The sequence below is a fragment of the Mus musculus genome, chromosome 7 (genome assembly GCF_000001635.26).
Source record: "Mus musculus strain C57BL/6J chromosome 7, GRCm38.p6 C57BL/6J".
NCBI classification, from domain to species: domain Eukaryota; kingdom Metazoa; phylum Chordata; class Mammalia; order Rodentia; family Muridae; genus Mus; species Mus musculus.
The window spans coordinates 120271561-120296701 of NC_000073.6; the positions used below are offsets into that span (position 1 = coordinate 120271561).

The window sequence follows — 25141 nt, forward strand, 5'->3', positions numbered from 1 at the left end:
TCAAGCATTGATTGGCTCTATATTCTGAGCAACTGCAATCCTAGCCAGGAAGTCATTACCTATACCCATACCTTGAAGTATTTTTCTCCTGCTTTTTCATGTTTTAGCATTTTAAGTCTTATGTTAAGTTTAGGGTTAATTTTTATGCAGGGTGAAAATAAGGATTTAGACGCTTCTCTAACACCAGTAAAAGGAGGTGGGTGGTCTAGTAGCAGCACTCCTCACTCTCTTGCTTGTTGTGATGTCACTGACTGCGGCTACTTTGTCCTGCCCTTAAGGTGGACTGCCCTCGAACCCTGAGCCAGAATAAACCCATTCCCCCTTAAGTTACTTTTCTCAGGCTCTTTTTCACAGCAGCAAGGAAATAGCAAGGCTGGCATGTTTCTATCCAATAATGTTTTTTGTTGAGTATTTTAGTTCTCCTTGTATAGGTCTTTCATTTCCTTGGTCAAATTAATGACACACTATTCTGTAGGCAGTTGTGAGGGGATTGTTTCCCAGTTCTCTTCTGGGTGTGTTTATCATTGGCATTTAGGAAGGTTACGATTTTGCTTCTTTTTGTTCAATGCTAATTTTGTATTTTCCCACTTTGCTAAATAATGATCAGTTCTAAGAGTTTTCTGTCGTGTGTAATTTAAAAAATGCACGTTTGCTCCGGCTAGGCTCTGGGACTCGCAGCCGCTCACCTGCTGTCGATTCAGCCCCCATGATTAGCTAAGGCTTGAGATCCTGGCTATGCTCCAAGAACAGCCTCTGCCTAATGAGAGTGCCGCTCATTTCTCCTTGCCTGGTGCCAGCAATGGCAGTCTCACCCAGCTCCCTTTAGCCCTGAGGTAGTAAAATACTAGAGACTTTTATATTTTAACCAAAAGAAGTTCCAACTGGTTATAAGAACACATGCTCCACTATGTTCATAGCAACCTTATTTATAATAGCCAGAAGCTGGAAAGAACCCATATGTCCCTCAACAGAAGAATGGATACAGAAAATGTGGTACATTTACACAATCGAGTACTACTCAGCTATTAAAAACAATGGATTTATGAAATTCTTGGACAAATGGATGTATCTGGAGGATATCATCTTAGTGAGGTAACCCAATCACAAAAGAAGTCATTAGATATGCACTCACTGATAAATGAATATTAGCCCAGAAACATAGAACACCCAAGATACAATTTGCAAAACACAAAAAAAATCAAGAAGAGGGAAGACCAATGGGTGGATACTTCATTCCTCCTTAGAATAGGAAACAAAATACCCATGGAGGGAGTTACAGAGACAAAGTTTGGAGCTAAGACAAAAGGCTGAACCATCCAGAGACTACCCCACCCGGGGATCCATCCCATAATCAGCCACCGAACCCAGACACTATTGCATATGCCAGAAAGATTTTGCTGAAGGGACCCTGTGATAGCTGTCTCTTATGAGGCTATGCCAGTGCCTGGCAAATACAGAAGTGGATGCTCACAGTCATCTATAAGATGGAACACAGGGCCCCCAATGGAGAAGCTAGGGAAAGCACCCAAGGAGCTGAAGGGGTCTGCATCCCTATAAGTGGAACAACAATATGAACTAACCAGTACCCTCAGAGTTCATATCTCTAGCTGCATATGTAGCAGAAGATGGCCTAGTGGGCCATCACTGGGAAGAGATGCCCCTTGGTATTGCAAACTTTATATGCCCAGTACAGGGGAAACACCAGGGCCAAGAAGTGGGAGAGGGTGGGTAGGGGAGCAGGGCAGAGAGAGGGTATAGGGAACTTTCGGGATAGCATTTAAAATGTATATAAAGAAAATATCTAATAAAATAAATAAATAAATAAAACTGACCAGATAACTCAAAGGCTGGGCAAAGTATATCCTGCCCCATCCTCCTTAGCCTCCACAGCCCCCTGCAGAGGCTACAAACTATCAGTGACCCCTACTTGTCTGCAGCTTCCTATCTGCTCCACAGCCTGCTCCAGCCTAGAAATCCTGCCTTATCCTTCATCCAGTGATTGGCTTCTGCCTCCTTTATTCCCAGTCAAAAGGCAATTAGGGAGCCTCCACTACAATTTTCTGTCAAAGTCATTATTATCTTTCATAAAATCATATGACCTGCATATAAGGACACATTGATTTATTCATTTTTTTTTACCTGTTTTCCTTTTATCTGTCTTATTGTTCTAAGACTTTTAGGACTTACATTTAACAAGAATGAAGAACATTAACACCCTGGTCTTGTCCTTGATATTAGCAAAAATACTTTGATGTTTTCCCTATCTAATGTTGGCAGTATGTCTGTTTGCTCTCTCTCTCTCTCTCTCCCTCTCTCTCTCTCTCTCGTGACACAAGATAGAGTAATCTGGGACTAGGTACTCTCAAATGACTTTGTCTTGCAACTTTCAATAAGCTTCATGTATATTTAGTGTTTTAACTATCACCCATGGGGTTTCTTTTTCAGTCTTGTCTATTTGGCGGTCCATATATGACTAATGTATTTGAAGGGATTTCTACTTCTCTTGATTTAGCAAATTTTCTGCTATAGTGTATTGAAAATGTTTTCTATTCCTTAGGCATGAAATTCTTTTTTTTTTTCTGTGACTACAATTTGTAGATTTGGTCTTTTCATGGTCTCCCAGTGATCACACATATTTTGTTCCTACATTAAAATTTTACCAATGTCTTTAACTGAATGTATCTGTTCTTTTACCCTCCCCCTGACTTCCTCACAGTCTATCCTTACTGTGCCCTATTCTGTTGTTACTGTGTTTTGTTAGCTTTGTGTTTTATTTATTAGACGTTTTATTTCCAGAATTTCATTTCATTTTTTTCTTCAGTGTTTCTAATTCTATTTCATATTTCTGTTGGCATCCTTATTTAATTAGCGATTTCTCCATGTTATCTCATATTTCTTGGAACATATCTAGATTCATTGTTTTTAACTTGTTGGTGGTCAGTTAATTAATCTAGCTCTCTCTACATCATTTGGGTCCATTACCTTGGCATTGGTATTCATGGAGGAGATACATAACCATCTTTTAACGTTGCTTGTGTTTTGCATTGAGACTTGAGCATAAGAAGATTGATCACAGTTTGCTATTTTTAATCATCATTTTAAATTTTAAATTCAATTTTTATTTAGGTTTGTTCTTTGGCAAGTTCACACATGTAATAGCAATGCAGACTGATGACTCTAATATCTTACCCATCCTTCCAAATCTCTGTACTGCCACACTCTGCTATGTTTTTTCATGCAAATCTCTTTTTCATGTTCATGTCTACTTGGGGGGGAAGGGAGAGGGGGGAGAGGATGGAAGGGGAGGGGGGAGGTAAGGGAGAGGGGGAGAGGGGGAGGAAGGGAGAGGGGAGAGGGGGAGGGAAAAAGGGAGAGAGAGAGAGAGAGAGAGAGAGAGAGAGAGAGAGAGAGAGAGAGAGCCCTGCTGGATTTAGCTAGGAAAATCTGTGTATGTCCAAGACACTGATCCTCTGTCAAATATACAGTTGACACAGTTTTTCTTCCACTCTGAGTGATCTTGTTTTAGTTTCCTTGAGCCCTTTAGTTTCATGCAATCCTACTTTTGGATCAATAGTCTTATCTCCTGTGTTCCTGGAGTCCAGTGTAAAAAGCCTTTACCTCTGTCTGTATGTTCAAGGCACCTGTTACTTTATTCTCTAGCAGTTTTGGAGAATTGGATCTTATGAGGTCCTTGGTTCATTTAGAATTAAATTTTGTGCAAGATGAAAGCTAAGCATATCATCTCCTTTTCCTGTATGTTGACACCCAGGATTCCCATGCCATTTGCCAAAGGTGCTGCTTTTTCGTTAGTATATACTTTTAGCTTCTTTGTCAAAACCCATATGAGCATAGAGTGAGAACTATTATCTGGGGCTTCTATTCCATTCAATTGATTTATGTATCTTACTTTTTTCAGTACTATGCTGTTTTTACTACTATGGTTCTGTAGTATAATTTGAAATCAGGTGTGGTGATACTTAACACAATATTCTTTTTGTTTAGGATTGCTTTGGCGATCCTTGGTCTTTCGTGTTTCCATAGAAAGTTTAAGACTATTTTTTTCCATATCTGTGAAGATTGACCCTGGACTTTGTATTGTGATTACATTGAGACTGTAGATTGCTTTTGGTAGATTGTCCATGTCACAATATTAATTCTTCTGATCCGTGAAGATGGGAGATCTTCGGATTCCCATTTTTTAATGTCTTCTTTATTTCACTTTCTTAGAGTTGGAATTGTTGAGACCCTTCATTGTCTTGGTTAGGTTTATTCCTATGTATTTGTTTACATGACTATTGTAAATGAGACTCTATGATATCTTTTCAGGGATTTGTTGTTGTTGTTTGTTTGTCATTGACATATAGCAAGACTAATGATATTTATTTTCTATTTTACCACTTTGAAGCATTTATTAGCTCATAAATATTTGGTAGACTTTTTACAACCTCAAATATATAAAATCATTCCATACTCAAATAGGGATACTTTGATTTTTTTCCAATTTTTATTTCTTTTGTTTCTCTTATCTTCTAGATAAAACTTAAAGCTCTGTACTGACTAGAAATGGAGAAAGTAGGCAGCATTTTTTGCTCTTGACCTTAATGGTAATTCTTTGAGGTTTTCTCTGTCTAGCCCTCTATTTGGCTACATGTCCTTACATATATTGGCTACATATTGTTACATGTATTGGCTACATGTTGTTACATATATTGGCTACATGTTGTTACATATACCCCTCATTATTTTCAGTATGCTTCCTTCACCCACTTCCATGACTCATGAAATTATGTTGGATTTTGTAAAATTCCTTTTCTGCATCTATTGATACAATCATGATTTCTGTAATCATGTCTGTGATGAATTTGATTATGTATGTATAGACCAAGATAACTTGATTATGATGAATGATCTTACAGATTCAGTCTTGAATCCAGATTGACAGTATTTTGTTGAGAATCTTTGCAACTATGTTTCTCAGAGAGCTTGACCTATAATTTTATTTTTCCTTGTGTCTTTATTTGGTTTTCTTGTCAAGGTAACAGTGGATTCATAAAGACAGTTTGCAAGTATTATTTCCTTTTCTATTTAATGGAATAGTTTGAGTAGTGTTGGTAGCAGCTCTCTGGAGGTGTGATAGAGTTCTGCAGTAAATTGATATGGGTTTGATTTTTTTTTTTACATAGAGTTTTAACTACTACTTCAATCTCATTGTTGGTTATAAATATGTTTAAAGTATTTATTTCATCTTGATTTAATTTTAGCAGGTTTTATGTATCTGAAAAGTCCTTTATGTTTTCAAAATTGTGAGTAGAATGTGAACTTTTAAGCTAAGTCCATTTGATTTTCTGAATTTATTTGTATCTGTTGAAATGTCTCCTTTTCATTTCTAAGTTTAGTATTTTTGTCTTTCTCTTTAGTTCAGATAATTCTGGCTAATGATTCTCCCTCCTTCTCCTTCTCCTCCTTCACCTCTTCCTCCTTTTCCTTCTCCCCTTTGTTTTATTTTTCTTTCTTCCTTCCTTCCTTCCTTCCTTCCTTCCTTCCTTCCTTCCTTCCTTCCTTTCTTTCTTTCTTTCTTTCTTTCTTTCTTTCTTTCTTTCTTTCTTTTTTTTTTCTGAGACAGGGTTTCTCTGTAGCCCTGCTGTCCTGGAAATCACTCTGAAGACCAAGCTGGCCTTGAACTCAGAAATCTGCCTGCCTCTGCCTCCAAGTTCTGGGATTAAAGGCGTGCACCACCACACCTCCTTTGTTTTCTATAAATTAAGAATCTAAAACTTATTATTAGTTTTGGGGGGAGCCTCAGGCAATAGTTTTACAAGTCTGATATTAATATAAAGCTTATTTGTAGGAACTTTCTTTTTTACTTTGGGTCTATTTGGGCAGATTTGTAATTTTTAACTTGTGTCTTCTTGGATTCATAGAATTTCTTTAAGTTTTACAAGTTTATAGCTTTCTGTTTAACCATTTATTTGTTACAATTCTTACCATTCTAATCTGCTCTGCTTTATCTTTCTACAAAGATAGGACAAGAAGAATAGTAGAGATTGTTGAACTTAACTACAATTTTTTTCTCCTCTTAAATATCCACAATTCCAAGTAACTCTGTTTTTTTCATGTAGACTTATTTTATGTTTTTATTTCGTCTTCATAGTCTATGAGCACTGGTTTGATTTTCTTCTAGTTAATTTGTAAAAGCTGGAAGTAGGAGTTCTTACAAACATTTTTGTGTAGAAACAGAAAGTTTTGAAAATAAGGAAGAAATCTGAGAGTGTTACTGTCACTAGCCTGTATTTTTTTTCTTTTAGAGAAACTGGGCTAGAAATTATAAAATCTGTATGGCTAAGTGATAGAGTTCTTAAGGTGAATAGCCAAGATACATTGAGACTTCTTTGAAGCATGTGAGAGTGAAAATACATCAGACAAGTCAAACTATTGTGTTGTTTCTCTTTAGAGCCTGTGGTCAGTGCTCTTCATCGCAGCTGACAACATGACCACTCTCCTGTCCTTGTTCCAGGTGATATGAAGAACTACTTGCTGACAAGTAAAGACTGCATTTACTCGTGCATCGTTGCCTTTTCCCTTGATGTTACCACAGAAGAAAAGACATTTATCTTTTGGTTTAACAATGAGGCATACCATGCAGCACCGTTATCTCTGTCGATATTAGACAACATTATTTATAAGTATCTCTCTGGCCCTGATGCCACCATTACAGTCTCCAACAACCCTCAGCCTCAACGTGTCACCAAAGACAAATCTAATGAAAGGTATGTTTTTGTTAAATGGGATACTTTAAATTGATCCTCTCTTCCTGCCTCACTCTAGCTGTAACAAAATGCTGCTGTTAGCAGTCAGTCTTGCCTTTACACCCTTGGGTGACCTTTATTCATTCTTTTATAGAAGCATATCAGGAATCCAGATAGTTTTTAACTTGCTCTTTGGGATGAGTATCTTCACCAGTGGCTTTTGCCTCATGACAGTGACTGAGAGAGTTAGCAAAGCAAAGCACATACAGTTTGTGAGTGGTGTCTATACCTTGAATTTTTGGCTCTCCGCTTTGCTGTGGGACCTCATCATCCACTTCGTGGCCTGTGTCTTGCTGCTGGTGAGTTACTTGTTTTGTCTTAAAGGCTGCCTGTCATACATCATGGACACTTTCTACTTGTCTGACATTTACTAAAGTATACATCTTTCCAGATTAAAAAAAAATGGTTTGACTAATCAAGTTAGAAAAACTATTGTGGAATATTTCTCAAAGTAAAAAAAAAATCTTTCATATATATATATATATATATATATATATATATATATATATATATATATAACTAAAATGCTAAGAAAGCTCATTTCTGACGTACTTGGCCAGCAATACTGCCTTCAAACCTTCATTCTGTAGATAAGGATGTGTTACAACAGACCAGCGGTATACTAACAAACACTACAGCTCCTTTCCTTTTGCTGCTACTCCCCCGTTTCCCCATCTGTAACGCAAACCAACAAAAGCCTTGTACTCAGCTTTTGAATCCTTTCTCTAGAAATTTTTAAATTATGTTATGGGCCATTAATTTTTTTGTGTTTATGTGTGTCTGTGTATCTATGTGTGTATGTACTTGTGTAGGTATAATCCTTTTGCATTGAAGACCACAGGTAATAGAATAGATACCAAATAGATTTTTGAATGCAGTCTTCAATAAGCAAGGCCAGGAGAAACATTGGTCTGTTTACACTTGTCACTTTCATTACCTGGTGCTCTCTCCACAGCCACATTTATGTTTCCTTTAAAGGATATGTGAGCTTCCATAGTCAAAGTTAAAAAAAAAATCCATTTCTCTGTGTAGTGATTGAACTATAATGTTCCATGGGTATTTGGTATCCTGTCTATTTGGTGTTATGTATGTTTCTTGTATCCCTATGGGTGTCTCGTTCCTTAATTTGGGGAAGGTTTTTCCTATGAACTTGTGGAAGATCTGGTCTACGCAGTTGAAATGGGATTCTGCTCCATCTATTGAAGGTTTGGTATTTTCATGCTCCCCCCAGTTCCTGTATGTTCCTTTTGGGTGTCCACCTCATTTTTTATATTCTTAGCATGCATGGTCTAAGTTGGTTCTTTATCTTCTAGGCATGATATTCCTCCCCCGCCCTCACCATGTTCATTCTACTTGCAAGCCTTTCCCCTGAGTTTTGTATTTGGATTATTGTGGTTTTCAATTCTTTTCATTTCAGCTTCTCTCTATATTCTCATCTCTTTACTGAATTCAGTTTTCAAACCCTGGATAGTTCTCATCATGTCATGTAGTCATATATCATATTTTCTTAGGTATCGATCATGTGTTTATTTCTCTTCTCTTTAAGATTATTGGGATGCTTAGTCTTGTCTTCTTTAAATTTCTTGAATCTTTGAAGTTTATGATTGCCTTTAAGTTCTGTGTCCTGGAGTTCATCTAGGTAATTCTCACCATATTTATTGGATTGGTAGACTTGGGGGTGGGGTGGGGGGAGCCCTTTCATATTATTTGTGTTTTTGCAGTGAGACCTTTGTTTGGTTGTATGTCTGATGTGAGAGTCTAAGCTTCCTCAATCTAGTCTGACATATGGGCTGAATAGCCAAGGGGAGACCTGAGGGTCCCGCACAGATTGGGTGTGTGAGGCTTCAGAGAATTATTGACTGGCTGGGCTAGGCCTAGACATGGAATATGGCACAAGTAGTCTGGGGTCCTGGTGACTCACCAGATGAGACTGGTGCAGGGAATTTGTGAGCATAACTGGGCCTGATGGTTGAGAATGACAGACTGATCTGACTGAGCAGCTGGGCAAGATGTCTAACCTGGACTAGGTATGAATATTGGATAGGATGTGGGTAGGTGAGGGTTAAGGGAACTCGATAGACTGATTATGGGATGTGCGACCTGAACAAGGCATGGAGGTTAGATGTGTATGGACAGGTTATGGTTCAGCTGGGCTGATCAGACTAGACCAGGACCAAGCCTACGGGCTGGGAACTGCACAGTGTGCCTGATGAGACTTTAGTTGTCATATTTAGAATGTCATTCATAAATAGTATAATCTTGGCATTAATCTATTTTTCAGACTGACAACCTTAGCCTTACAACTAGAGTCAACAAGTATCTGTATATCTGGGTTAATATTATCATACTGTTCTATGTTCCTCCCATTTTAATTTGTTCTCCAGTCAGTATGTATTAACCCTTATTTTCCCACCTGTCCTGAAGATGAATATGCATATGTGATTAACTATATCATGTGAGCTATTGCCATTCAATTTCTCTTATAGCTCCAGGGCCTCAGAAGCTTAGCACACCAGTGTGTTGCTCTACTATGATCAAGCATCTTAATTTCTCACTTACTTTTCATAAGAGATTAGCACTGGACATTCAGTCAGTTTTCATTTGGATCTGTTGGCAGCTCCTCTATCTTATGAACCTTGTTTTATGCTGTGTCTCCTCGTGACATTTTGTTTGTTTGTTTTCAGGTTCGCATGTCTGTTCTTCAGGTATTAAAAATTCTAGTTGTTTTTTTTGAAATGTAAATTATTTTTGAAACCCTTTGTCTGTCAGCAGATGCTCTCTATCGTTATTATTATCTGTGTAAATTGGCACGCCATAGCTGTGCCTGCTCAGGGGCAGAACTTGTTATTCTGGAAAGTGAAGAGAGTGTGCGATGTCAACTAAGTGCGGTCAGCACACCTGTCACTCCTTTATCAGTCGTTTGTGTTGGGTCCATTCTAACTCCTCTCATGTAGCCATTTCTGAACTATCTAACAAAGTATCATCCATTATAGTAGCCACGTGCACTCCTCCCTTTTCTTTTTTAGCCATATTTATTATCTCAGTAGCTATGTCAAATGCAAGTGTGGTGTGTGTGCAAGTTTGTTGTGGAAAAAAATTTATCTGGATCACTTTGAGTGGGTATATGTTTCTATTTTTACATCGTTCCTCCCACGTGCTGGCCATTCGATCTGTTGGCATTCCTCCTAACTCTCTATTGAGCCACACAGTAAAATGGAATTATCACAGAGTAGTCATGACGTTTTGTCCTTCAGAGTCTTGAGCCATTCCTCTGGTAGCTGATAACATGTAGGGCAGTCTCCCTCATCTAGTCAGAAATTTTGCTTACAGAGACTGTGTTACGGCCTCTGTGATCCTCAGTCTCCCTTTTCTTCATTCCCCAGAAAGTACATTGAAAAACTACCCCTCAGATTCTCTATTTTCCCACCAATTCTTCATCAAGACTATTTTATAAAGACATTTTTAAAGATTTAGATCTCAGATTATTTTTTCACCCTTTAGTTGACTAAGAAGTAGTTACCTAAAGTTATTTAAATAACCTACCATATTCATAGAAATTAAAATGTTTAAAAATCTAGCAAAACCCCAAATGCTAAAGTAGAAAATATAAATAGTCTTACTAATTCTGAGATTTGAGGATTTAAACAAACAAGCAAGCAAACAGAACCTTCATTCCTTATACTCTTGGAGTTTTCTAGTTTTACATCTTTCTCCCAGGTTTTGCCCATTTGATCTGTTGGCATTCCTTCTAATTCTCTATTGGGATCTGTAATGGAAACTTTTTTAAAAGGGGGAAAACTCCAAGATGAATTGCCTTATTTACAAAATCCATCAAATACTGGGGGTGGGGTTGGGGTGTGGGAAGTGCTATCAATTATAAACCAACATCTACAAGAGACTGGTGAAAATTATCCTAAATTGACCTTTGAAGCAAGCTTAACATTGGTTTATTTGTAGAACCTGATAATGATAAGAAAATTTAAACTAACATAGTTAACTTAGCCAACATAAGTGCAGCACGATTTTAATAATGGTGAATGGTAGATCCCTTAGAAAAAAAAGAAAATTCTTCCATAAAGTGAACTGATTTGTAAAAACACGGAGATTGAGAGTGGGTGTACTTGGAATTGGGAGTAAAAGAAAGAATACAATTTGATAATTTGATTCCATGGAGAATGGAATGAAAATTTTCTAAGTCAAGATGAAAGCAGGAAGGCAAGTGCAGTGGCAATGGTTGATGGTCAGGAAGTCGCACATCAACAGAATGATTTGGCTGGTGAAGAGTCAATTCCACCAAAGGGACCTTTTCTTTCCTTCACTAAATTTCCTGGCTTTCAGGATAGGTATTGCATACTGTGCGGTCAGAACCTGAACCACCACACAAAGATGCACAGTTCATTTGTTAGTATAGCTACTTGGGGGCTAAGGAATCTTTAGGCGGTGGGGTCTAGTTAGCAGAAATGGGTCATTTAGGGCAAATTGTTAACATTATCACCTCAGCCCTTATTTCCAGCAGTCCCTTGCCTCCTCATCAGCCAGGAGACAAGGCACCTCTACCAAAAGTTTCTGCAAGACGCCAGGGACATGAAACACAGCAACATAGAAAGTAGCTAATACACGCCATTTGCTTTGTATTTCCATTCCCCTCTCAGGTAGTGTTCCTATACACTGATGTGGATATATTGTTGGAGAAATACCACTTCCTGGACACAATGTTCATCCTCATGTTGTTTGGCTGGTCTATTATCCCCTTCATCTACCTACTAAGCTTCTGGTACAACAACAGCACCAATGCCTACATCAAGATCTTTGTCTTCAACCACTGTTTAGGGTTTATCAGTATAATTGTGGATGCTGTGGTACAAATCATACCAGGTAAGGGATTTACAAAGTTTCTTCCTTTCAGGTGCTTCCTGTAAATAAAGAAAGATGACTTTTAGGGGAAAACATTACTTAACAAACTTTATTGAGTGCCTTTAATATTGTAACATTATATTGAGTGCAATGAAGAACACACTGAGCCATTAATATCACTAAACCAACCATTCTCTTAAGACCTTGTTTTCTACCAAGAAGCACTTGCTGACAGGAGCCTGGTGAAGCTGTCCCCTGAGAGGCTCTGCCAGAGCTGACCAATACAGATGTGGATGCATGCAGCCAAACATCAAACTGAGTTTGGGGATCCCAAGGAGAAGTTAGGGCAAGGACTGAAGGAGCTGAAGGGGTTTGCAACCCCATAGGAAGAACAACAATATCAACCAACCAGACACACACACACACACACACACACCCAGAGCTCCCAGGGACTAAACCACCAACCAAAGAGTATACATGAGGTGGGGGACACATAGCTCCAACTGGATATGTAGCAGAGGATGACCTTATTAGACATCACTGGGAGGGGGGTCCTTGGCCCTGTGGAGGCTCCCAGGTAGGGGAATGTTAGGGTGCTGAGGCAGGAGTGAGTGGGTGGGTGGGTGGGTGAGCACCCTCATAGAGGCAGGGAGGAGGGAAAGGATGGGTGGTTTGTGGAGGAGAAACTGGGAAGGAGGATAACATTTGAAATGTAAATAAGTAAAATAACCAATAAAAAACGGGAGGTGGGGAGCCTTGTTTTCTTGGGCTTCCTCCTAAGATCATGGCATTTAAGAACTGACTGGAGCAGTGACAGATAAAAACAGGAACACTTGAGACTAAGGACTGTTGCCACTCCTTCACCAAAGCACACTGTCAACATTGTTTTAAGTTATTCAGCAATGTGTGCTGCAGAGACCAGGAGGAGGAGGCTTCTAACAGACTCCCTGCCATCAAGTTTTGTCTTACCATGAGACTAGTTTAACATTTATTATGTAATTTTCAAGGGGTACTAATTAAGCCAGATGAAAGAAATTGTTCTCTAATTTGTAGAAGTTATTCTTCAGTCTCATTTTCCAAAGGAATCACATTGCTATCAATTAGCCTCTATTTTATTTCCCATTTCCTATTTCCGGTGTAACAAATTACCTCTAGTATGTAATTTGTATCAATTTTAAAAACCACGTAGAGTACCTAAGAGTCCCAAATAAACATGACTACTTGTTATGTGGCACAGCCATACCCACTGGAAACAGTGAAAGTCATGAAGCCAGCACAGCTGTTTGACACAGTTCCAGCCAAGCTGAGCTGAACACTGTGATCACCGCGATTGCTGCCATTTTGTCTCTCACTTTTAGGTTTTGGTCTCTGCATGTTGCATTCTTCGGACTTTCTTTATTATGATTCGTTTTATGTCCTTTCCTGAGAGAATTATGTCTGAGTCTTTTAAGGAAAGTCTTAAACTGACTTCCCTTCTGCTTTTAGGGAAACAAATTTATCTGGGCCTATTTGGAAGTGTTCCTTATGCCCTCCCCGGAGATAGTGATGAGCACAGATAAGCACTAGGATGCTAGAAATTTCTTTATGAGGCCTTGACTTCAGGCATCTTCTTAGGGTATCCACCCCTAAGTAAACTCAAACAGTATAACTGATACAAGGTAAACAGATTCTAAGTCTCTTTTTACAATACACTTAGGGCTCTCTGAAAACGTAGTTTAAAGATGGTGTGGGGGGGTCTTACAGGATATGCCCCTGGAGGAATACAACTCAACAAATAAGATAGATTGATTAACATAATCTTTTCCTACTTAATAGCACAGATAAGAAAAGGATATAAGTAAAAAGAGATAGGTATCAATATTTTCTACCCATAAAAAGATGGGTTCAGATATTTCTGTTTATCTGGAGCACTTTAAAACTGCAAATTCTGCCAGTCTAAAAGCAGGCTGTCATATAATAAATGTGTTTGTGTTGGCAGAGACATTCTTTAGATCCGTTGAAATGCAGTTATAGAGCTGATAATAAAAAAATAAAATCTGTCCTATTTGTATTTTCTAATTGTGACTGAACTTGTAATACCTAGACATTTGTAATGAAACATCAAAAACATGTTTGGAGACAACATGGTATAATCTGTACTTCTTGGAAAATCATTAGTCTGTCTTTGTGTTTTAAAAACCTGTAAAAAGAAAGAAGCAGTCTGATTGCTCGTTAACCAGAACTTCAGGGTCACCTGACTCATTCCCCCCTCACCTCTTGGGAACCCCGCCAACTTCCTGCTGGTCCCTGGCAGTTACATGTCCTATAAAACATGTCAGGGGTTCAAGAAGCAATTCAAGATAGACCGATTTGAGATGGCTTTTATTCTTCTTTATTAGGAAAATCATTGCTGCTTATCATTTGAACTTTACACTTGTGCTAAACAGTAGCTTTAGAGAAAAAGAACCATCTACATAATTGGAAAAGCAGCAAAAATATAAAATACTATTCGGTCACCATAAAGTTATCATCTGAATGCACATGTACCATCTCTTATTATGAATATTTCGAGATTTTCAGAAGTTCCACATAAGAATAAAAGAATCAATCAAAGTGCAGAGAATGACTTCATAATGTTCAGTTCAAGTGAGATACAAGATATCTGTATTTCACTTCCTTCTCCAAGGCTCAGGGATCATGCCAGAAGAGTAGTGAGAAAGACTTTAAGAGCCAGAGGCCATGGTTAACTACAAGGAAACTATTTTCTGGACACATGGGGCAGTTGCACAGCAGTTGAAACAGCTTGCACAAAAGCTGGGCACACTCAAGCCAAATAAAACTCTATTGGTAGTTGATAGCTACTGGGAAAGGGAGAGTCAGTTTTCTTTAAGGGTGTGGCCCCTAGTAGATTGACTGTCTTCCAGTGAAAGCCAACAACTAAGAGTATATAGGCAGTACAAACTGCTTAAAGGGTTAAAATGAGAGAGAGAGAGAGAGAGAGAGAGAACAAGTGAGCACAAACTTGAATGAGTAGGAAAAGGGAGATGGATCTGGGAGAAATAAGGGTGTGAATATGATAAAATACACTGTACAGAACTTTCAAAGAATTAAAAATGAGAAAAAAACGAGTCATAGGAATATCTAAATGGTTTCCATAGGAGGATTTGTTACAAACTGTATTTACCTTTTTATGCTTTGAAAACTACCATAAAATGGAGGTAATGAAAAGTATAGGAAAATTTAGCTCAGAAGTTTATTTATCAGCAAAATAGCTACATATCTACCACCAAACACCCACCTCCTCCTTATAGAATCTTCAAGAAAATGAAATAGAAGCTATCAGAACAGACCTTTCCTGGGCTCTGGGAAGTATCAAATGTTTATGGAAATTAGTAATTATTGGATCAATATAGAAGCAATATAAGACAACCAGAAAGACTAGTGGCATGGCTATGTGTCTTGCCTGACCCTTTGCCAGCTTAGTGGCAGTCTTGAAATCTTGGAGTTCATGCTACCAGTGTGGAACCCTGATCTTTGTCAGTAATAGAAATGAATCAGGCTTTCTTCACACATTTCTGTGTTGGTCTGTTCTGCTCTGACTAGGGGTTGCTCAGAGAACAGTCTCTGGTTCGCCGTGCTCACAATTCAGCTGGTATAAGAAACAGTGTATGGCTCAGAAGGACTATAGCTGATGAAATGACTCTTCGATGTGTAGAAGGTGACATTACAGCTAAGATAGAAAACAGACTGCCTAAGGCCAGGAACAACAACAAAACCCCAAATAGGGAAATTAAAGCATCCAAAAGTATTCGTATATATGATGTGATTTACATCATACACAGGATACATTAATAGCCCTTTTAAAGAAATGGAAGTGATTGGAAAACATATTGGAAGAGTAAGGGGATCAGTTTGAGTGGGGAGAAGGAAGTATGTGTGTGAGTAAAGTACATTATATACATGCATAAAATATCCTGAAACATATTGTTTTGTATAATTATTAAAATATGACCATATATGGAGAAAACCACATAGAGTTCACAAGAAATCTAACTATACCTAAAGAGAAAGCTCAGTATAATTTCAGGCTAATACATCAGCTAATTTCTAATAAGACTAATACATCAGCTAATTTCTCTACATCTTCCACAAACAACCTAAAATGATCTCAAAGAAATTTAATTTATTATAGGATCTAAAGAAAATATTTCAGAAAACTCTAAGGAGGCAAAAGACTTGTGCACTAAAAATCATGAAACAGCATTGAGAACAGAGAATCAAAAGACGCCCAGTTTACAGATCCCATAACCCAACAGAGCTAAGATCCTATGCAAACTGACAGACACACCCAGCAGGAGCCTTAGAAAGATTCTGACTGTATTGATTTTCACAGACACGAGAAAAACATACTTCAGACTCATGTGGAATGAAGGTGGACCTCTCACAGGTTCTGACGTCAAAACGTACTGTGTATATACAGCCCTTAAAATAGTATGGCAACAGTGTGACAATAAAAGTATATAATGTGTATAGATAATGTAATGAATCCATTAAAAAGCCCAGATATAAAACCCCCTCACTTACAGGGTCTCTTGATTTTCAACAAGACTTCAAGATCACCCATCTAGGAATAGAGAGTCTTTGATAAGTTGTATCAAGAAAAATGAGTGTCTACATCCTGCAGAGTGAAATTGAGCCTTGCATTACACAATGGACAGAAGTGAGCTCAGTAGTCTGCATGTCAGAGCTGAAATGTAAAGCTAGTGGAAGCAATCAGGACTAGATATCTCTGAGGTTGGCCACTTATTCTTAAACATGACAGCATGACACAAAAAGTACAAGCTATGAAAAATAATGTGAACTGACTCTCACCAAATGAAACACTTTGCGCACCAAATGGCATAAGTAAAAAGGACAGCAAACCATATCAGAGCAAATATCTCCGGCATACACATTTGATAAAGACCCATTATAATCTAGTTTATTTTAAAAAATACAATGACTTCTTACCCATCAGCAATGAAAAAAAAAAAAACCAAACAAACAGATATCCTCCAGTAAAATGTGTGAAAGGCCTTAAAGAGACATTTTCCAGGGAAGATATACAAGCACCAACTACATGAGAGGATGTTCAGTATCCCTGAAGATTAGGAAATGGAATGACTCCCATGGAGTCACTTTACTCTTTAGAAGACAATGTTTACATGCACTGTGATAGGTGCCAAGTGAGTAACCTTTAACATTATCCTATAAGCTTTGGCATCTCCCAAAGTGAGCAGTCAATATCCCAACCTATTTTTGGCTTCAAGTCTATATGTACTAACTGCAACTATGGGCTTCGTTATAATAGGCTTGTCATGATGTCAACAACTGAAAAAGCAGTGAATTTCAGAAGGACTTCTCTCATCCTCCGCTATTTGCTTTCCCAATGGGTGGCCACATTTGTTTGTATAAATACGTAAAGATAAATTTATAGGTTATATATGGTTATTATAATGCATCAGAATATAAAATGCCACAATAAAACATTCTTTTGTGTAATTAATATGTATTTTGCCCAGAATTAACTTTATTTTTATACCCAGCAATCTGAACTTGTTTTGTAAGTCCAAAAGTGTGACTTCAGAACACTAGCCCTTTACTGTGTTTCCTATGCCCTTGTTCATGCACTTACTAGCTGTTATACTCTGTTACTTTAGAGAACTCTCAGCTTTAAATTTGTTGCTTTAAAGATATATTTCCTTTCAACTAATCAATCATTTCTTATCCATTGAGTCATAGTCTAAATTTCCCTTAATTAGTTAAGTAATTTTTGAGACACAGTCTAGTGTTGTGGTGCATGTTGGCCTAAAACTTTCACTATATAGCTCAAACTGCTCTCAAACTCCTGATCTTCCTACCTTAGCACTCAAGTTCTAGGATTACAAGTGCATACCACCATGCCTGATGCAATGTTGCTTCTTCATGAGGCACACAATAGAGAAAGTGCAGGAAATAAGGAATATTGTTCTTCTTTTGCTTTCAGATGACAGATAATATACATATCAACTTTTTCTAAAGACTTTCCTAAAGATGTAATCATTGAAATAAATTGTGTTCTGGGTTCATCAAGGGTAGACTAGCTAGTGGCAAGAAATTATAATTCTTTGAGACTAATACTATGCCTTGTAATTTTCTTACTTTAACTTAGTCAACATGAGGTCTTTTCCACAGTGTTTATTTATATAAAGCATGTTATTGTTATCTCTTAAATCACAGATATTAAAACCAGTACTAAGAATCTCATACTTAACTCCATGCTGCTGTTACCCATTTATAACTTTGGGATGAGTATCTACAAATACTATAACATCCACGAGATAAGGAAATTATGTTCTTCTTTGGGATATATTAATACCATTCCAAGTTGCAAAAGTCAAAGTAAGTATCTGAGGTTCTCCAAGATCCATCAGAGGCAGAAACACTAGTCTGTGTGAATGACTTTCGTCATCCCTGTGTATCTGTAAAACTCAAGTTATTGCTCACTGTACTCTTCTTGAGAAAGAAGCCTACACTGTGTTACAAAACACAGGCTTAGCTGAGATTTAAACTTGTATGTGCTCCCTCTAGTGAGAAGGGTCTCCACAAAGGGGAATTGGTTACATTCTACATTGGATTTTCGTTTCTGTCAGCCTGCTTCTACACACTGGTATTTGAAAGGAAGATATGAAATTAATGTTTCATTAATTCTTGTCTAATATGGGGCTGGGTACATGATAGACACTTAAGTATTTGTGGATGAGTAATTAATTAAAGGTTAATTATTTCAGTGGTATGAGAAAGGATGCAAGGTTAGAAGAGGTAGGATAAACACCCGAACCTCAGATATCTAAGGAGGCTGCACTCCCACCACACACATGGCTTGCCCAACAACTACAACACATAACTTACAGAATAAATGAGAGTGGAAGCACATTGGGTATGCAGCATCATTCGTCAATTCAGAACAGCTAAGGAATTTACAGCCAAATCTGAGAGCAGCAATGGGAAAATAACTTCACGGTGATGTCTTGAGCTCCGTGCTCTTCTTTGAGAAGAATTAATAGAGCAAGAAGACTGGGGATCAGTAGAGACACACAGGACTCAAGCACGTCTAGCCACCAGATGTACAAGTGGATCTTTCCCTTTAGAGTAATCCAATAGCAGCAGAATATATGTTTTTCATGTTTAAGCATAGAATGCTCAGCAATGCACACCACAGAGCACAGAATGGTTCTCTTTAATGCATGTGGAAGCTACTGGGAGTGTGTACATGTGCATGCATGCTTACTTAATGACAGATAACTTGGACCATCTTCAAATGGTAGGAAATGACACATCATAATTTAGTACAAAATAACACCTTGGCTGAAAACAGACCAGAGGGAAACTATAAAATATTTTAAAGTAAATGAATATAAAATCAAGACATCAAAACTCATATGATGCAACCAAAACATGTTTAGGATTTCTGTCTCATAGGTAACTCATCATATTAACAAGTCATATGCATATCCAGTAAACTTTTATATACAGTCCACATAAGTCTGTTTATATGCATATGTATACATTGAATAACATGGTTTCTATACCTAAAAGCTAGAAAAAATATTAAAACAAAAAGTATAATGGAATAAATGTATAAAAAGAAAGCAACTGGAAAAAAAGGGTAGCTCTTCAAAGAAAACAATATAATTTGTCCAACTTTATACTCTACAGTTAAAATAGAAAAGGTAAATGATACCATCATTTGTAATTTTAAAAAGTAACAGTTACTATAACTCTATAACATCAAAAAACAAGAGGGCATTGACAATAAATCTCTTCACAAAAGTGGAAGGGACAAATTATTTTAGAAACATCAATTGTCTTTAGGAAACACTATTCTAGCCTCAACTCCATGGGGTCCACCTCACTTTAGATTCCACATGCAATATTTGTCTTTCTGCATCTGATTTATATTATTTAATGTCCCCTAGCTCCACTCAGGTTATCACAAGTGACAGGAGTCTGCCCTTTTATATGGATGAGTAGTAGCCCCCGTTTGTATGTCATAGGCGCCATGCTTTTCCTGCTTCTCCAGTGACAGACAATATTTTTCATGTACTGTTTTCTGTGAGGAGTGTTGCAGTAAACAGAAACACAGATGTCTCTTTGATTCCTTTTCCTTTGGATATGAACATGGGACTGCTGTTCCTGAGTTGTGGTAATTTTGCACCAAAGGTTTTGAGGACCTTCCATGCATGGTTTCATTTCCTTTGCTAATTTACATCCAACCAATAGTGACCCTTCCTTTCCCTCCACATCCTCACAAGCCCTGTGTTATTTTCACCCTTTTTGTTCAGGATGAATGAGGTGGGACTGGTGTGGTTTTGAGCTGCATATCTCTCATGATTAGTAATGTTGATCAGAGTGAAAAAAAAAGAAAGAGAAAATTTTATATTTTAACCATGTTCTCCTATTCTCTGTTCCCCATGTGGCACATTTTGTAGTCTGGATGGCTCATTCTGGGCTCTTCCATGTAACTTTCCAATGCTCTGTTACTGTTGCATGCCTGTTTTTTACTTTGTTTTTCAACTCTCCTATTTAAAAATAAATGTTTCTATCCTCCCATGATTAGGGCATTGTAGTTTTTTTTTTTAATTTGCTTGGATGCTTAGTTTTACTTGCAGCTTATATATTATTAGATGTTTTGTGTCTATTATGACACACTGAAGCTCTTGGATGTCCACTTAAAGACCCTTCCCTTCAGTATTACAACACAGGTCAGATGGTCACGAATTCAGCTTAACGTGTCTTAGAATGTGGTTTTTATTTTTTTTCCTGTCTCCCTATTTCTAAAGGAGACTTGCTGGCACTGTTAACTGTGGGTAGGTTTATTTGTTTGTTTGTTCCCTTTAGTAGTTTAAATGTACCATCTCGTCCCATGTGCTCTTGGCTTGCAGGGTGTCTGGTGAGAAGTCTGCTGGGTTTTCTGTTAAAGATCTCATATATGATGTATTTTTTAAGATTTTATTTTATTTTTAAGTATGTGTACATGTATGTACACATGAGTGCAGGTGCCCGTGGTGGCCAGAAGAGGGCCTCAGATCCCATGGAGCTGGAGTCACAAGTGCTTGTGAACCACCCACTGGAAGAGCAGTCCGTGCTCTTTACCACTGAGCCAACTCTCTAGCCTGGAGATGTATTTATTTCTTGCTGCTCATACCTTTTTCTGTCTTTGTGTTTGACAGTTTTATCATCAGGTATGTTGGTAAGCTCCTGGACTGCATTTGATTAGTTACCCCCATGGTGGGTGTTTTCCTAGGTCGTGGGAATCTTCACACAAGTTCTTTAGGTATGGCTCTGAGTTCCTTTTCTCCCCCTTTACCTTCTTTAAAATTTAATGCATGTAAGTTTTATCTCTTGATGATGAGACTCCTCCAGTCAGTCTTCTCTCTTTTTCTTACCTTTTAAGTGTGTTCCTTTGACTAGGAGGCTTCAAACATTCCGTCTGAGGGGACTGATTCTTTCTTTAGTTTGATCAAGCTTGCTGTTAAAATCTATTCAGTTATAGATGATCGTGAGCTTCCACGTGGGAGCTCGGAACTGAACCTGGGTCTTCTGCAAGAGCAGAGAGCACTCTTATCATCACTCTCTTACCAATATTCATCCTTATGCCCATTATTCTAAGTCTCAGTTTGGGGATCTTGTAACCCTTGTGTAAATATCTGTAAACCCTTTGCACATTTTCTGAGACCACCACCTTGGTTTTTGTTTGTTTGTTTGTTTGTTTTTCTTTTGTTTTTGTTTTTTGTTTTTTTGTTTTTGTTTTTGTTTTTTTTCCGAGACAGGGTTTCTCTGTATAGCCCTGGCTGTCCTGGAACTCACTCTGTAGACCAGGCTGGCCTCGAACTCAGAAATCCACCTGCCTCTGCCTCCCAAGTGCTGGGATTAAAGGCGTGCGCCACCATGCCCAGCTGACCACCACCTTTTAAAGAACCAATGAATGTTCTCTGGGAGTGACATGCTTTCACTGTCTATATATAGTAGCCTGTATAATTCTGGTGGGGCCAGCAAGTAATGTCTTTCAGCTGGTAAGTAAGGCCTTCCCTTCCTGTTCTTTAGGTCTCTTGGTTACTGTCTGTGTTCTGAATTTAAGTGTATACACTGGCTTGTTCCTGTACCTAGAAAATCACTTGATATAAAATATAATTAGCATAAAACACCACTGATCTGGCTGGACCAAGGGATTTTTTTTCATAGTAATAGATTCCTCCTGGGGTAGGAACTGAAGGTGGTGCTTAAGCCACATGGGAGGAGATGTGATATACCTGAAAGATAGCCCTTTTGGAAACCAATCCAGGTAAGCACTTCCCCCCTCTGCTGGGGCAGAGGGAAAGCAGCTAAGCTGATAGACCATGTTGGCTAGTAGTGTACAGCCAACCAGATAGGTTTCTCTTTCAATAAGATGATTCTCTGGGTTCTATTTTGCCCTACTTACTTTCTTTTTATTTGACTCTATGTATGGCCCTACCTTCACTCTTCATGCTATGGTCCCCAATAACTGAGAAAGGGTTCAGATTTATGACAAAAGCTTCCTTAGCACTGATAAGGGCACTGGGTATCTGCTCTGCACGGTCTCTTTGCCATGACAGGGTTGCTTCTGTGGTCTGATGCTCCACCTCTTAGAAAGGGGATTGAGACACATTCCACTGAAGTGCATTTCTCTTAGTCTATCAATATGGATTTTCCTTCGAACCCACAGAACACACAAATGACTGGTGTGTGTGTGTATCAAAAACATTTCTGCTCATAGGTAACAGTTGATCTATCTGCAAGGGGAAGACAGGGACTCTTCTCACATGCCTGGCTGACATCCCATTCTGTTAATATCCTTCTGTTGTTCTTCTCAACAGTTATTGACATTCCTATATACAGTATGAATCAAAAAGCAATCGGAAGGCATGTGACTGCCATGGCTGCCACAGGACTGATATACTTTATCCTCATTATCCTTCTGGAGACTACTTCATGGAATTTAAAGATCTTCATATATCGATATGTTCTCTTTGGCATCTACAGGATATTTTATAAGGTAAGTAGCAGAGTACAGGCCTTACAGATAACTCACCTTTTTTTTTTTCAAAAACAATTTTTATTAGATATTTTCTTCATTTACATTTCTTTTTTTTTCTTTCCATTTTTTATTAGGTATTTAGCTCATTTACATTTCCAATGCTATACCAAAAGTCCCCCATACCCACCCACCCCCACTCCCCTACCCACCCACTCCCCCTTTTAGGCCCTGGCGTTCCCCTGTTCTGGGGCATATAAAGTTTGTGTGTCCAATGGGCCTCTCTTTCCAGTGATGGCCGACTAGGCCATCTTTTGATACATATGCAGCTAGAGTCAAGAGCTCCGGGATACTGGTTAGTTCATAATGTTGATCCACCTATAGGGTTGCAGATCCCTTTAGCTCCTTGGGTACTTTCTCTAGCTCCTCCATTGGGAGCCCTGTGATCCATCCAGTAGCTGACTGTGGGCATCCACTTCTGTGTTTGCTAGGCCCCGGCATAGTCTCACAAGAGACAGCTACATCTGGGTCCTTTCGATAAAATCTTGCTAGTGTATGCAATGGTGTCAGCGTTTGGATGCTGATTATGGGGTGGATCCCTGGATAAGGCAGTCTCTACATGGTCCATCCTTTCATCTCAGCTCCAAACTTTGTCTCTGTAACTCCTTCCAAGGGTGTTTTGTTCCCACTTCTAAGGAGGGGCATAGTGTCCACCCTTCAGTCTTCATTTTTCTTGAGTTTCATGTGTTTAGGAAATTGTATCTTATATCTTGGGTATCCTAGGTTTTGGGCTAATATCCACTTATCAGTGAGTACATATTGTGTGAGTTCCTTTGTGAATGTGTTACCTCACTCAGGATGATGCCCTCCAGGTCTATCCATTTGGCTAGGAATTTCATAAATTCATTCTTTTTAATAGCTGAGTAGTACTCCATTGTGTAGATGTACCACATTTTCTGTATCCATTCCTCTGTTGAGGGGCATCTGGGTTCTTTCCAGCTTCTGGCTATTATAAATAAGGCTGCTATGAACATAGTGGAGCATGTGTCCTTCTTACCAGTTGGGGCATCTTCTGGATATATGCCCAGGAGAGGTATTGCTGGATCCTCCGGTAGTACTATGTCCAATTTTCTGAGGAACCGCCAGACGGATTTCCAGAGTGGTTGTACAAGCCTGCAATCCCACCAACAATGGAGGAGTGTTCCTCTTTCTCCACATCCTCGCTAGCATCTGCTGTCACCTGAATTTTTGATCTTAGCCATTCTGACTGGTGTGAGGTGGAATCTCAGGGTTGTTTTGATTTGCATTTCCCTGATGATTAGGGATGTTAAACATTTTTTCAGGTGCTTCTCTGCCATTCGGTATTCCTCAGGTGAGAATTCTTTGTTCAGTTCTGAGCCCCATTTTTTAATGGGGTTATTTGATTTTCTGAAGTCCACCTTCTTGAGTTCTTTATATATGTTGGATATTAGTCCCCTATCTGATTTAGGATAGGTAAAGATCCTTTCCCAATCTGTTGGTGGTCTCTTTGTCTTATTGACGGTGTCTTTTGCCTTGCAGAAACTTTGGAGTTTCATTAGGTCCCATTTGTCAATTCTCGATCTTACAGCACAAGCCATTGCTGTTCTGTTCAGGAATTTTTCCCCTGTGCCCATATCTTCAAGGCTTTCCCCCACTTTCTCCTCTATAAGTTTCAGTGTCTCTGGTTTTATGTGAAGTTCTTTGATCCATTTAGATTTGACCTTAGTACAAGGAGATAAGTATGGATCGATTCGCATTCTTCTACATGATAACAACCAGTTGTGCCAGCACCATTTGTTGAAAATGCTGTCTTTCTTCCACTGGATGGTTTTAGCTCCCTTGTCGAAGATCAAGTGACCATAGGTGTGTGGGTTCATTTCTGGGTCTTCAATTCTATTCCATTGGTCTACTTGTCTGTCTCTATACCAGTACCATGCAGTTTTTACCACAATTGCTCTGTAGTAAAGCTTTAGGTCAGGCATGGTGATTCCACCAGAGGTTCTTTTATCCTTGAGAAGAGTTTTTGCTATCCTAGGTTTTTTGTTATTCCAGATGAATTTGAAAATTGCTCCTTCTAATTCGTTGAAGAATTGAGTTGGAATTTTGATGGGGATTGCATTGAATCTGTAGATTGCTTTTGGCAAGATAGCCATTTTTACAATGTTGATCCTGCCAATCCATGAGCATAGGAGATCTTTCCATCTTCTGAGATCTTCTTTAATTTCTTTCTTCAGAGACTTGAAGTTTTTATCATACAGATCTTTCACTTCCTTAGTTAGAGTCATACCAAGATATTTTATATTATTTGTGACTATGGAGAAGGGTGTTGTTTCCCTAATTTCTTTCTCAGCCTGTTTATTCTTTGTGTAGAGAAAGGCCATTGACTTGTTTGAGTTAATTTTATATC

General features: G+C 38.4%; 1 protein-coding gene across 7 annotated transcripts in view; it reads left to right on the forward strand.

The window, feature by feature from the left end:
• Abca14 (ATP-binding cassette, sub-family A (ABC1), member 14) overlaps positions 1–25141 on the forward strand; it is a 121428-nt gene that overhangs the window by 67634 nt on the left and 28653 nt on the right. For 5 of the 7 annotated variants that reach the window (XR_003946550.1, XM_017312271.2, NM_026458.4 and 2 more), the window contains 5 exons: positions 6515–6767; positions 6901–7105; positions 11459–11681; positions 17898–18059; positions 22556–22734. Coding sequence is in view for 6 of the 7 variants with exons in the window: in XM_017312271.2 (XP_017167760.1) it covers positions 6515–6767; positions 6901–7105; positions 11459–11681; positions 17898–18059; positions 22556–22734 (1022 nt within the window). In the remaining variant the exon portion in view is untranslated. Of the gene's footprint in view, positions 1–6514; positions 6768–6900; positions 7106–11458; positions 11682–17897; positions 18060–22555; positions 22735–25141 lie in introns of those variants that run through there. The other 2 variants (XM_017312273.2, XM_017312274.2) reach the window with 2 other exon arrangements.